Source organism: Falco biarmicus, chromosome 15, assembly GCF_023638135.1.
Source record: "Falco biarmicus isolate bFalBia1 chromosome 15, bFalBia1.pri, whole genome shotgun sequence".
NCBI lineage: Eukaryota > Metazoa > Chordata > Aves > Falconiformes > Falconidae > Falco > Falco biarmicus.
The window spans coordinates 17,175,211-17,188,403 of NC_079302.1; the positions used below are offsets into that span (position 1 = coordinate 17,175,211).

Sequence of the window (13,193 nt, forward strand, 5' to 3'; positions counted from 1 at the left end):
TTCTTCTTGTTTAGACTACAAGAGCAGTGGAAATACTGGAGTTCTAAGAAATTCTTAGAACTGGAAAAATGTATTTGAAAATATTTTTCTGTTCCTTCTTGTGGAAAATGATATTGAAACCTGGAGATTTTTTAATATATTCTAAAAATCTCCTATGCAAGACCTTCTGCTTTGTTATTTTTCTAGAGGAGTGGTTAAAATATTCTCCCTATTCAACCACTTATTAGTTCTTCAAATATGTTAATTAGTCAGACTTACTCAACTGTTTTCTCTTCCATAGAATCACATGCAATTGTCTCAGGTGTATAATGTCAGGCAAAAATTAAGCTGTGTTGTGCTTGTTCATGGAAGATATACTTACGCACATGCAGCCATGCCATGTATGTATTTTGCAAAGCTGTGATGCCAGCTTAAGTATTTCTCCAGATGGTTAGTGTGGTCTCCAGACCACTGTATTAGACTTTGGGGAAAAGTCACTTCTCTTATTTGTACTGCAATTCCCCCAGCTGTAAAATGGAGAAAATGATACATTGGAATGTACTGATAAAATATCAGTACAGCATCGCTTTATAGAAGAGGGCAAAGCAATATTGGTATTCAAAAGCAAGCTGAGATTTGAGTTGACTCGATCAAGGTCGCTCAGTGGGCTTGTGATGTTGCCAACAGCAGAGCTTGGGTCTCCAGACATTCTGTCTGTTGACTCCAGCTGCCTTCCAGGTACAGAGAATGGCTGATGAATGTTAATAATGCAAACAGGACAAATGCCAGCAACTGCTCATTTCCATTTATTAAACTGAAGAAATTCTTTGCAAAAAGCACACATTGTTTTGGAAGACAGGAAATGGATAAAATGAATTTATGTATAAAACAGGCTTTTATCACTCAAATATTGTACAGCAATGTAGACTGGAAGTAAAATGGCTGTCTGGAAGCAGGAACCACCTGCTTAATTTATGTTCCATTCTTCCATATGTGGTAGTGCCAGAGCTCTCCTCTTCTAAGATAGGTTCACTGATGCAGTGCTATTCACTTTTGCCAGCCCGACACCTGGAAAGGTGGGTTGTGCACTCTGGGGACAGCACACAAACCCCATGGAGAGTGCACAAGGATTTTAGTCATTGTTTCTCCAATGGCTTCTTAACAAGAGTTAAGAAAGGGCAATAGATAAGCAAGACAGATAGACATGGATTAAAATGTTAGCAATTTCCTTTTTGAGCCATTCTTTAATACACCGTTCAGAGGAAAAACAAGATGTGGTGGCTGGTGGAGATCACCCATTTTTATACATCTTACGAAAAAGCCAGGACAGATTCAATTAATTAATGGGGGCTCTGTAGCCACTACTGTATCCCTGCACCGGGCAACGTTAAGGGGGAAAGAGATAATCTTCTCTGATAGGGAAATCTGTCCTATCCAGCTACACATTTTTAACTGTGGAAGATAAAGTTGCACGTACAGGCAGAGGGAACCCAGTCGTTGCCAGCTGTCATTCCAAGTGGAAGACAGTAGGGTCAGTATGGGAGCAGGAATGCCATTACCTTGTAGTTTAACAACAGGTAACTGCTGAATACTCACTTTGCTGTAAAAATCAAGTGAAAAAGAATATGCAGAGGTTGACTTTTGAAATGTGAGAAAGCAGAATTCTTTTGGCAGGTCCAGCCAGTCTCTGGAGAGTACATAGCTAAGAAATCAGAACTGGCTGATTGCCTATGGAGCTGATGAGCCAGCATGGTCTCACTACAGTCCAATGCAATAAATAGATAATTTTGTAACTTCTCTAGTGTGTAAGAAAAGTAACACCTGATTTTAAAATAGGACTGCATTAGTAAGAAACCATGCAATTAACAATAAGGACAAAGGTTTGGTGCTTACTGCCTCTAAATTCTCTTCCATTCCAAGGTATCTTCAATAAATTAAATAGGCTTCTATAGTTCAAAATTGCCTCCATCCCAATGCACATTTTGAAGTTAAATGCTGGAGTTAATTTGTTCAAAATTCACAGCTTTTCTGTTTGGTGATTACTGAAAATCTGGATGCAGAAGTTTTACTGGGAAAGTACTGGGTGAGGAAATAGGGGCACAGAAATTAAGATACTTCTGCAAAGTTCAGACCAAGTCTGGCAGAGCTCCAGGTGAAATCCAGGCCCCGTGGGTCCCTACTCATGGTCATCACCGTACTAGCTTTCTCTTTCCAAGGATTTCCAATGTCATCTCTGAAGAGATTAATAAATCTGAAGATCACGGGCTCCTCATGTGTAGGAAGGGAGTACATACATGGTTTGCTTGGGGCAGGGGAGGTTTTAATTTTGTTGTATTCTAATATTAATGACATCAGGAACTTTTTTATGAACACTACACTTGACCCTTTGACATGTGCTGTAGGCTCCGCGGATTTGTACGTGAAGTGGCTTGACTGGAAGTCTGAATGCAGCAGAAACTGAAATCAGCCCTTTGAGTAAGGCAGATAGCATGTTCTTCCTGGGTGGCTCTGAAGACATGGCTGATGATTGCCACAGATGCCCCACCGAGAAGGCTCTCCCTTAAAGAAGTTCGGTGTGGGGGAATTATCCAACAGACACATTGTTCTTTCTTCACACTTGTATTTATTTAGTTCGTTCTTCCCCTAATACAAGGAGCCTGACCTCTGCCTTCTGGTGGATAGGGACAAAGTGACCTATTCTAGGACCATTTTGCTGATAAAACTCTGCTAGCAGATTACATGGAAAAGCATTCTCAGAGGAAATTTGGCTTACACCAATGAAACAGTGGGGGTTTTGGCACTGTGTATTTTAGTGCCTTTTGAATTATGTAAATTTTTCTCTTAGCCAGATTGCGCCTCCTCATATTCCTAATGTGCACTGACATGCCAACAAAAATTGGTTAGCTTTGGATCAGTTAATCCTTCAGAGATGGAAAGTTATAGCATTACAAGTAAAGGTTAAGTAAGATCTCTCTGATGTGCTGCTTTCCTGGTACTTGTCCTTGCTAGACACCATGTACTTATGGACCCTCTGATCTTGTAGTCATCTGTAAGGTGAGGGTCTGTGGACACAATTAGCTACTCACGTAAAGTCCCATAGAAACCTGAGGAGAATCAGAGGCAGCTGTGCCTGGGATACTGCACACAACGGTGGGAGGGAGCAAAAGCAGGGAAATTTTCACTTATTTTTTTGGTCTTTCAGCACAAACTGCTGTGGGGATAGAGCAGCGTGATGGCCGTGCTTCCCATCTGCCATGTCTGAGTGCTGCAAACCCCAGACATGCTTTCTGCTTTGCCACTTTGTTACTGATTCAGATGTGATCCTCTAAGGTGGTGTTACCTTTGATACTTTTGACTGTCCTGCAATGTAGTATGTTGCGAGCACATTAGTCCTGAAGTCTGCTAGTAAATTACTCTTAATTCTCTTACTTCCGGTATAACTAGAAAAAATAATAATTGTCAAATAACAAATAATCCACATATGAGTTTAATGCCTAGCTATTAATAGCTACTTAAAATATTAACTTTCCATCCTAGACGTTCCTATTATTCTGTATTTTTTCTAAGCCGTCCTTCTTGTAACAATGCACAGCAGTGTTTTTCAGGTGCAGTGCGCTTTCAGTTAGCTGATACTTTTATATACCAGGGAGGTAAATTAATACAGTTATTCCTAATTTATAAACAGTGTCATTGTGGTGCATGCAGTATTTGAACTCAGGCCTGAAAGTACTCAGTGGACTATATTCAGCAGAGAATAATCATCCATGCTAGCATGACATGTTAATTACAATATTTATGAGAATTAATTTAGCAGATTATTATATATTAGAATAAGTGTATGGGAGAGATAATAGAGTTGAGGGAAATTGTAGAAGCAGGTAAATAGAGACTTTTTCAGCTCTTGGGAACCTTTCACAGGAGTGTTGGGGCCAAGACAAGCTTAGCATTTGTATATGTGAGTTGGATCCCTGAAAGAATTAGCTGTTGTATCGCAGTACCACCAAGACGGTATTTGCATGGTGCCCAGGCTGCAAAGCCAAGGCAATGCCCAATTTAAATAAATCTCTGAAAGGCAACAGGGAAGCATGTGTTTAATACAGACTGTCTGTTAACCATTTGTCCCATGGCTTGATAATCAGAATTAAATGCTAGCATTATATTAGCCAGATGTTCTCCCCAACAGCACCCTTCTGTGGTTCCTTTCCATTATGTATGTAGTACACATGGTATGAATTTTCTACCCTGGTCAGAGCTGTACTTAAAGATCACCCCAAACAACAATATGCCTTCAACGCAAATCATAAAACTGTATTAACTGCAAAAGGGAAATAAAGCATGTTCCCTCATCTCTGATGGAATGATTGTTGCTTGTATTTTTTGTTCCTGGCAAAGTTGATTGTAAACCTTCCTCCCGGGTCCTCCTGCCCACAGCCATTGACTTCAGTGGGAGCAGGATCAATCCCATCATTCTCAGAAATGACAAAGTGCGGTTTGACCAGGCTTCAGCTGGAGGAGTAAATAACTACATTCAGTGTCTGAAGATCCATCCTTTAGACTGCATCAATTGAGTAGATATTTCTCCTCTTTAAAGGAAATAGTTTCCACATCAACAAGCAATGCCTCTGATTCTGCAGGTTAAGTGCTTTATTTGTTGCATTTTCCTATTCTGACTTGTCACACGAAATAGGCTATGTTCAAAATAAGTAAGTCATAAATGACTTTGTTGAAAATTTCTTTCCAAAAACCATAATAAGCTTAGGTGCACCTCATATCTGTAGAGTAAATACATTATATTTTCCAACATAAATGTTAATGTTCCTTTTGAACATGGAAGATATTTAACTTTTTTCTATTAATATAAAGTTATGTTAGCCAAACAGATAATTTCCGGTTCTTACTCTTTCAAAAGTTTGTGTTCGGGAAAAGTTGCTGACAGCTTTGCTCTTTAATGAAATTGTTTCTTCTGTTCAGTGCACGTACTCCTGAACTGCAAGTTCTTTCAGGGTAAAAACCCGTATGGGATCTTTTTTTGTCTTCCATTCTTCCAGTTTTTCTTGCAAAGACAGAAAATCCTTGCCAAGTTCATATGCCAAAGTGATCATTGTTTCTAACAGTGGAATATAATACCTGTGGCTGGTATGCATATGAAGGCGTGATAGAGCTTTTTCTCCATATTCAAAGGCGCTTGCGGGGTTTTCCAGGTCCTTGTGGCACACCACGATAGCACAGAGAGTAGGGACAACTGAGACAGGGTTGCCTCTCGTCAGCCTTTCCTGCAGACCAATGACTTCTGAAAGGATTTCCAAAGCTTTGGTGTACTGGCCACCCCGCAGGCAACCATATGCTTCCTGGAGCTCCAGCCTTGTTAAAAAGTCAATAAATTTTTTTGATCTTCGGATATATTTCATAGAATATAGAAGTCTCAGGTAGTCCTTGAAGGCTAATTTTCTCTCATTGATTATTTCTTCTGTGAAGTTCCCTGTCAGAGTTTTTTTGGGAAAGGTCACATCTTCCATTTCTTCACTAAACTCCTCCAGCAGATTTCTGTGAAGTTTCTCAAAATCTGAATAACGCCGTTCAATTACAGACTTGTTGCTGTCAAAACTCCCTGTTTGCAAAATGATGATTTTATACATCTAAACACAATAAAACAGAAAAGCAAGCATGAGAACAATCACTCTAGCCCCAGTGCAGTCAGAGTTTGTCCATTATTGCCTTGAAAAGTCTTTGTGCTTGTATATTCCACCAGCTGAAACTGTCCTCCAATTTTATGTGTGTAACCTTGTATACTTCTATGGTTTATAGTAGTCTGCTAAATTAGTCCCTGCCTGGGCTTCTGGTGCATGCTCAGTGTAGCTGCCCGACCTTTGAAATCTGAACCCATCAAATTAATAATTCCCACCTCCTGCTGTTCTGTACTTTTGTCACCAGACTTAGCTTTAGCATGCAAATAAGTTGCAGAGAAACAATATGCTAACAGATCCCATCCTGCGAGGTGCTGGGAACGGTGAACTAGCAGCAGACTGAAGCAAGTAAAATCACTTACAAAGCATTTCTGTAGCTGTACTTTGTTTATAACAGCCATGGCTGCTGCAATCAATCATCTTCAGTGAACTGAATCGATTTCCCAGACTTAATATTGAAAGTAATCTATTTTACATTGGTCATAATACTCAAAAATATTGTTTGTATCAGACGTTTCTAGGGATTTGGGGGTGTTATAACGCTGTGAAAGGAGGAGTATTCGGCAATAATATTTGGTGTGTGCAAAAATAAGATGGAGCAACTCCAAAGCCCTTTCTCCCCTCTAAATCGTCGTCCTGTTATTCGAACTTACTTGGCATATAAATAATGCAAAAAATGTGACATTTCTACAACAATCTGTTTGCTATCCAAAATCCTTCACTAACAGCTAACAGGAATGCTGTCCCACATTAACAGCACTCAAGAGCATGTCTTCCTCAGCTCTTCACTAGCCTCAAAATGACTATAATAAATATGTTATTAGAAAAATAGCTGCAAAATAAAACTGTGCGTTACGTGTTGTACAAATAGACTCTCTTCTAGTCCTGATCCAAGCACAATGTTGTTGAGGAAGGGCCAAATCCCTAATGTGCGTAAGTCAGTGGAGCTCTACTGAGGCCAGCTTAACTGTGTCATCATACACTTAGCTAAGGACACAGACTGTTGACCTTGCTGGCTTTTGGGCGATGACCATGTTCATATTCAACTTCACACTGTTCCCACTGAATTACACAGGAGCTGGAGCAGTTTTACTCATGCCAGTTTTTTCTTTGCTGCTGTTGAAGGGTGCAAACCAGTACTAGCACTAATGTCTGTCTGATTCTCCTCCTTGTTTTTCCTTAAAGAGAAATTCTCTCTTTTAATCTTCATGAATGATCTTTGCAGGCACTCCTTGAAAGCTTTCTAAAGTTGAGCTGACTTCTCTGATCTCTTTTCATTTGTAAGCACTGTGACATTTTTCTATACTTTGTCCTACTCCCTGCTGAAAAGTGTGTATAAGCCTGATGCATATCCAAAACAATCGTAAGAGCAATTTTTTAAGCTATCATTTTATCAAGGGCAGCTAAGTGAATAATTTACAAGTACTTGGCTTTTTACTTGTGGAGTGTGCATGAAAAAGGGAAGAAATACCATTTAATTACTATCATTCAAATTGGTTCAATTTTGTTGTAACATAAATCTTTTTGTCCAGGCATGTAATTTATGGCCAAGTTTAACTACTTGCACATATGCTGAATGATACTCTTGTTCTCATACAGTTATACTACAATAATTTTAAACTGTTCAACAAGCTGGATACTATTGAGTGCATGCAAGAATGGCAGCATTGAAGCAGGTGTGTAAAGCACACAACAAGATCTTGGGACAGTCTCCAGGACATTTACCCGCTTCAAAATCTACCAAGCTCCATCACCCAGTATCAGCAACGCTAGCATGATTCTTGGCATTTTTCAGTTACAGATCTGAAAGGCTGGTGCAAACAAGGAGAACATCCCTATCTGAATTTCACTGGGGTACTGAAAGAGACTTCCTCCAGATCAGTTCTCCTGAAGGTCAGGAGCAGAATCAGAAATAGAAACCAAGCGTCAGTACTGTAAGATAAAAAAATCCATACTGTTCTGTTGTTCCTGTCCCTCATACTCACGTTTCACCTCAAAAATATGACAGAAATATGTCATCTAAAGGAGCTCTAGGTAGGGAAGGGGAACAATCCCAAGTGATCTAGTTGGAGGATATCTTAGACTTTTTCAACATCGAAGAATTTTGCACTTGTGCTAACATAAATTTCTGATGTGGAAATTACACAAATGCAATGCAGCTGCTGCAGCAGGCAAGCTCCATGGAAATGTAACTATATTGATCTTTTTCATACTTGCGTGAATTTCCTTAATGCTGACAAGCCTCTGGGTGTTAAGGATACTCAAGCTACTAATTTATTTGATACACTTTTCCACTGCTGCAGATTTTGTGAACTGATGTCAGAGATTTGGGGGGGGGGGGGGGCAGATTCCACTAGCTATGCCCATATGATCAGTGAGAAAGGTTCTACTCGGTACGATCATAGCTTGCAAAACTTGGTCCTCAGTAAGGCTTTCATGTAGTGAGGCATGCTGTGTGCTCTGCAGACCCCTGTAGAGTGAATAAAAATTAATGATCTCCTTACATATTAATTTCTTAGCTTACCACATATTTAGATAAGTGGTGCTCTACAACTCTGGTTGATGGGATTTCAAAAAGGAGTTTGACTTGTCTGCACTGGCGTTTTTCATTCCTCCAATATTCCTGAAGCTCCTTAGTGGTCATCGAAGAGTTGGGACTTAAGGATGCATTGGAATCTAAAAACAATATATTTAGCATTTCAGATTATAACCTTTGCATTTGGAAAGAAAACGCTTATGCATTTATTGTGAAAGGAGAGCCTAGAATTTCTGTTGCTGTAACAGCAAGACCTCAAGACTGCTAAGTAATTTCACTGCTAATAAAGACAGGTCCAGATTCTTTCTGGGAAGCTATTTTGGTCTGAAGTTTTGAAAGACACCAAATTGGCTGCTGAATACAAAGTTAGAAAAAATACTGGCAAGAAGCATTGTATGTATAGGTTGTAACCTTGGGCACAGTGTGAGCAGGAGATATGCTTCACCATCCCAGACACAGTCCTGAGAAACGCTGACAGAGTCTTCTAAATCAGATGTTTCTCTAGGTTCCTTTGTTGCTAAAAGGAGGAGATACTACAGTGCAGCTGCACATTCAGACCTATATTCAAATACTGACCCTATTCAAATATTGGGTTTGTGCAGTAACAGGTGAAAGCTGAGAAAACATGACTGTTCTAACCTTAAAGGAGAAACTCTAATAACCAGCTCAGCCAAAGAAGGAATTCTCACATCCTCTTTTTCTTTTGTAGCTGAACCGATGCCACAGTTCAGCTACAAATATTTTATATACCTCCTTCCCTTCCTCCCTCTTTCTCCCCGCCCAGCCATACACACACACAAACATACATGCACATATAAAAATTTAGGACAGCTGGTTGAAGAGCTTGCTTATGGGGGCATTTGATGTAGCTTTTCAAAAGGATGATTTGTCTTTGAAATGTATTGACAACAGTTTTCATCAGGTGGAGTAGAGGCTAGCAAGGCAGATAAAAGAAACGGAGTATTTGTATTTCAGTGGGCACACCAGTCCCGATTTCCAATCAATAATGTCTCTGTCAATGCAGTCAGCTGAAGTCGGTCTGCACTGTATCTAACATTCAGACAATGGAGGTGAATGACAGCAAATGAATGGGAAGATAACAGCTTGCTGCAGAAATAGAATTGTAAAAGCACCGTTGGCTCCTTCAGTGGCCTCACTTTTACATGTTCTTAATCATTTGGCCATACAGTTTCAATTATCAAGGCCTTGGGGTTTGGCTCAATCTCTACAAAGCATGTATTTCCTAAGAGATGTGGTGTTTATGACAACTTTTAAGGCTGAAAATCTTGATGAGATTATATATATTTTGGATTATATATAACATTTTATTTAATAACAGATGACAGCAATCTTGGGCATAGTAAATGTTCAATGCTGCCTCTTCATAAGGCATGTGAGAGACTTCTGCCTTGAGATTAGCTTCTGTCTGGGTGTCCTTGCTGATGCTGCCAAGAAGTTCAGATTTTGTGATGTACAGAAAGTGCACTCCCGGAACAGCCCATGTGATGATCACTGTTTCGGTCACTGGTGCACGAATTAAATCTGGAATACATTTTAGGTGCAGGGGATTTAAAAGGAAAGCTCTGTGTGCATACATGCACATCAGGATGTGCATCTTTTCACTATTGCTACATTATTACTACAAGTTTAATCAAGGCTTATTTTCAGTGGAGTATAGCAGTGTAAATCTGGACTACTGCTGCAATAAATAAAGCAAAGGTTTTTAATATAAAAGATTACTGGCATAAATAGCTACATGAAAAATAAAATTAAAGGATGGCATCAACCTTGCAGGTCATCTTTTTCTGGGTTTTCTTTTCTCACTTGACATGAAATTTCAGCTTTGGGTTGATTTTGTTCTACATCAGATGGACTTGCGGTAGAAAACGTAGTAATCCTGCTTACAGCTTCCAACAGTTCCTTTTCTGCTGTGCAGTGCAAGTCTTGGTCCATTGCAAGCTATCACTAAAAGATTACAAAAAATATGACATTTCTTAGTAGCACGCCTTTAGAGGATCCAGTCTGGTAATCTTTTTTATTGACTTACTCATTGCTCTCTATGAACTTGTATGAGGGCAACCATTGTTTCATAAAAACTAAAGTAATAAACAAATATCTACACAGCTACCAGTGAAGGACCACTCCTATTACCGTTACCACTGAAACTGTTTGGATATATTTTTGGCAGATTAAAATCAAACAGGAAACCCATAAGAAGTTCTGTTGAGTAAGATTAGGTGGGGAACTCCATTCTTATCTATGAGAATTTTGTCATAAACTTCAGTGGGTGAGATTTTTTTCTCTTTGTATTTTGCCCTCAAGCTTGCAAGTACAAGTTCAGATGAACTAAAATCTTGGAGATAATTAGTATATCTAGCAGTCTGGCTCTCTTACACTGCTAGAATTTACTGTTCTCAAGACTCCAAAATTTGCCATCTGTTCTTAATCACAACCTGTAGGGCAAAATAGGGTGATATTTAAAATAGTATAGTATTTTTGCCATATTTCAGTTTCAAGTTCTCTCCAGAGACTTGTCTCTGGACTGTGAGAACAAAACAACTGAATCTGACAATGGCTATGTGGAAGGAGAACTGAGTTTTCTAATTATCATACAGAAGTATTCTCCCTTTGATTGTCCTATTAACCTATATACTGTGCTGGCAGTAGATCTGTTGTATGCTGTTCTGCTAGGACTATGATTTTACCACGTACTGATAAAGTGCCTGACACAATACATTCCTGCTCCATAGACCAGATTGGTCATTCTGCTGCATAAATGTCTCCCTAAGATGTTGGGGTTTTTTTAGTTTAAAAAAAAACCCCACCACCGTACCTGTTACATCATCATGCTGTAGCAGCAGTTGAAAAAAATTCTAAGAGCATCCCAACAACTTTGCCAGGGTACTGTGTTCTGTTAGCATGAGAGAAATGTCACTCGCAATTCAGCCAGCGGGTGAAAATCAAGTAACGGAACAACCTATTTTTAAAATAACAGAAGCCTTCCTGCTACAAATGTAGACATAATGCCCAAGCATCAGCTATTAAGTAATGGGAGGGTTTAGGACAGAGTTGTTACTACACATCGTTTTGCCTCCACTTGTCTACCACACAGTTATGCAATGCTAGACACAGAGGTGGGGCAACTCCTTCAGCAGACCTATTGATTTCTGGCAAACTGCAAGGCTCTAAAAAGAAGAGCAATTACTTTCCCCACTGGAAATAATGGAAGTGCAAACTACTTTCCTTTAACAGAAACTCTTCCTTTGCCTGGCTTGGATAAGCAAATACATACATGTTGTCATCCTCCTTAATAAAAGCATCACGGAAGCCCTTATTTTTGGACTTCAGTCTAGGAGATGAAATTCTCAGTCTTCTTCTAGTCCTCCTCAAGATGTGCTTTTTGAACACGGAGAGTAGTCACTTACTATCTAACTGCTCGGTCTTTGGAAAATCAGGGCAGTTTATCCCAACAGCATAAACTTGCAAGTATTTGTTTTTAATGTCACGATAATCTCAAATATAGTAGACTAAATGAGGATTTGGAAAATGGGTGAACCAACTTAAATGATAACTTTTTTCTTGGTTATAAGTTGGTACAGCCTTATAAGCAAAATTGTATTTATATTAAAAAAATCTATACATATATGCATAACTTTACATAGAATATGTATATGGATGTGTGTATATCTAAAAATACCACTTTAAAACATGATTTACCAGACAAACACAACACGCTTGTAAACAGAAGAAGGCAGAAGTGAAGGTTTATTATATACGAGTTTTCTGGCTTGAATGTATCTGCTTTGAAAACTATCTGTACTTTATATAAACAGTTTCATTTTCATAGCTAAACCCCACTGTAAGTGATTTTAACTCAGCTACTATTTATTTTTACATATTAAAAAGTCCAAACCAACACAAAAGCCCTGCCACAAATTACACAATTTTACCCCGAACAGGCACACATCCTGTTCCGTTCCAGGGTAAATGCCGCTCCAGCTGCCTCGCTGAGCTGCAAGAAGCACTAGAAACTGCAGTGGATGGAACACTCACCTGGAAACTGCTGAAGAGCTTTTAGTTGTAGTGCATGTGCAGTCTGTACAAAGCCAGGAAAAGCCTGCTTCGCATTTTCTGATTGCGGAAAAGCATGTCTGTGTTTCCTTCTACCAGGCACAATTCTGCGTTTTACAAAAAGGAAGGAAGAAGCCTCAATTAAATCAGACTTCCTTGTCCAATTGGCGCGCTGGTTCAGTGCTGGCTGATTACGCATGAAATTTCCTATCTGCCCCGAACCGTCTTGCTGCTGGCCGCGGCCGGGGCACGGCCCGTCATCCCCAGCGCAGCTCCAGCAGCAGGGCAGGTCTGTGACCTGTGTCAGGATTACATGGGCAAACACAAAGTCTGGCGGAGGAAAGAGTTCAACAGTAAATACAAAACCAATGAAAACTCCTTTGCATGGATTTCTGAAACAAACCCCCCCACATATAGCAAAAGAGAGATCAGAAAAAAAAGAGCCAAATATGTAAATGTACTTATGTGGAAAAGTATGCCCCTTGGGACATCTCTAAAATACAGACTTAACATCCAGTTCAGAAAAGAAAATGCAGCTGGTACCACAATAAATAGCCTCACTCTGTGTAAACTTGTACTTCTGACAGAAATCCCGACTCTGCACAGTGCTTAAATGTATGATTAATTTTGAATATCTGGTTAATTAAAGTTCAAAACTGAGCATTATCATATCCAACGTGAGTACTAAATTTGAAATGGGCTTATGTGAGGGCCTAAAATTAATCCTGTGCTTAATTTTTTTGTTGAACTGAGGACAAAGTGAAGAAGAATGATGCATTAATCCACATGTCCTTTGCCCCAGATGCTTCCTTTTGCAGTTCACTTCACTTTGGAGATTTGCTTTAAAGCACCAGGATAGCTATTTCTGGGGTAAATAAAACGGATGCTATCTTTTTTTAGTAATGTAAGTTTCCCTGTTGCCA

At 39.4% G+C, this 13,193-nt stretch overlaps 1 protein-coding gene across 1 annotated transcript; it reads right to left on the reverse strand.

Annotated features, from left to right (window-relative positions):
• Positions 1-769: 769 nt before the first annotated feature.
• On the reverse strand, positions 770-12,392 carry SNX20 (sorting nexin 20). Its single transcript, XM_056360954.1, has 4 exons — positions 12,253-12,392; positions 9,987-10,164; positions 8,188-8,339; positions 770-5,615 (listed from the first exon to the last, which is right to left on the reverse strand). Exons 2-4 carry the CDS (start codon positions 10,150-10,152, stop codon positions 4,947-4,949), a joined length of 987 nt encoding a protein of 328 aa, XP_056216929.1. The 5' UTR covers positions 10,153-10,164; positions 12,253-12,392; the 3' UTR covers positions 770-4,946.
• Positions 12,393-13,193: the final 801 nt, after the last annotated feature.

What these genes read in the sequence shown, in the direction of transcription:
- SNX20 (XM_056360954.1), bottom strand. Translation starts at nt 10,152, where the DNA reads ATGGACCAAGACTTGCACTGCACAGCAGAAAAGGAACTGTTGGAAGCT. An exon ending in AGAAAAAGATGACCTGCAAG is followed by an intron (nt 8,340 to 9,986) that starts GTTGATGCCATC and finishes TATTGTTTTTAG; the next exon opens with ATTCCAATGCATCCTTAAGT. An exon ending in ACCACTTATCTAAATATGTG is followed by an intron (nt 5,616 to 8,187) that starts GTAAGCTAAGAA and finishes TATTGTGTTTAG; the next exon opens with ATGTATAAAATCATCATTTT.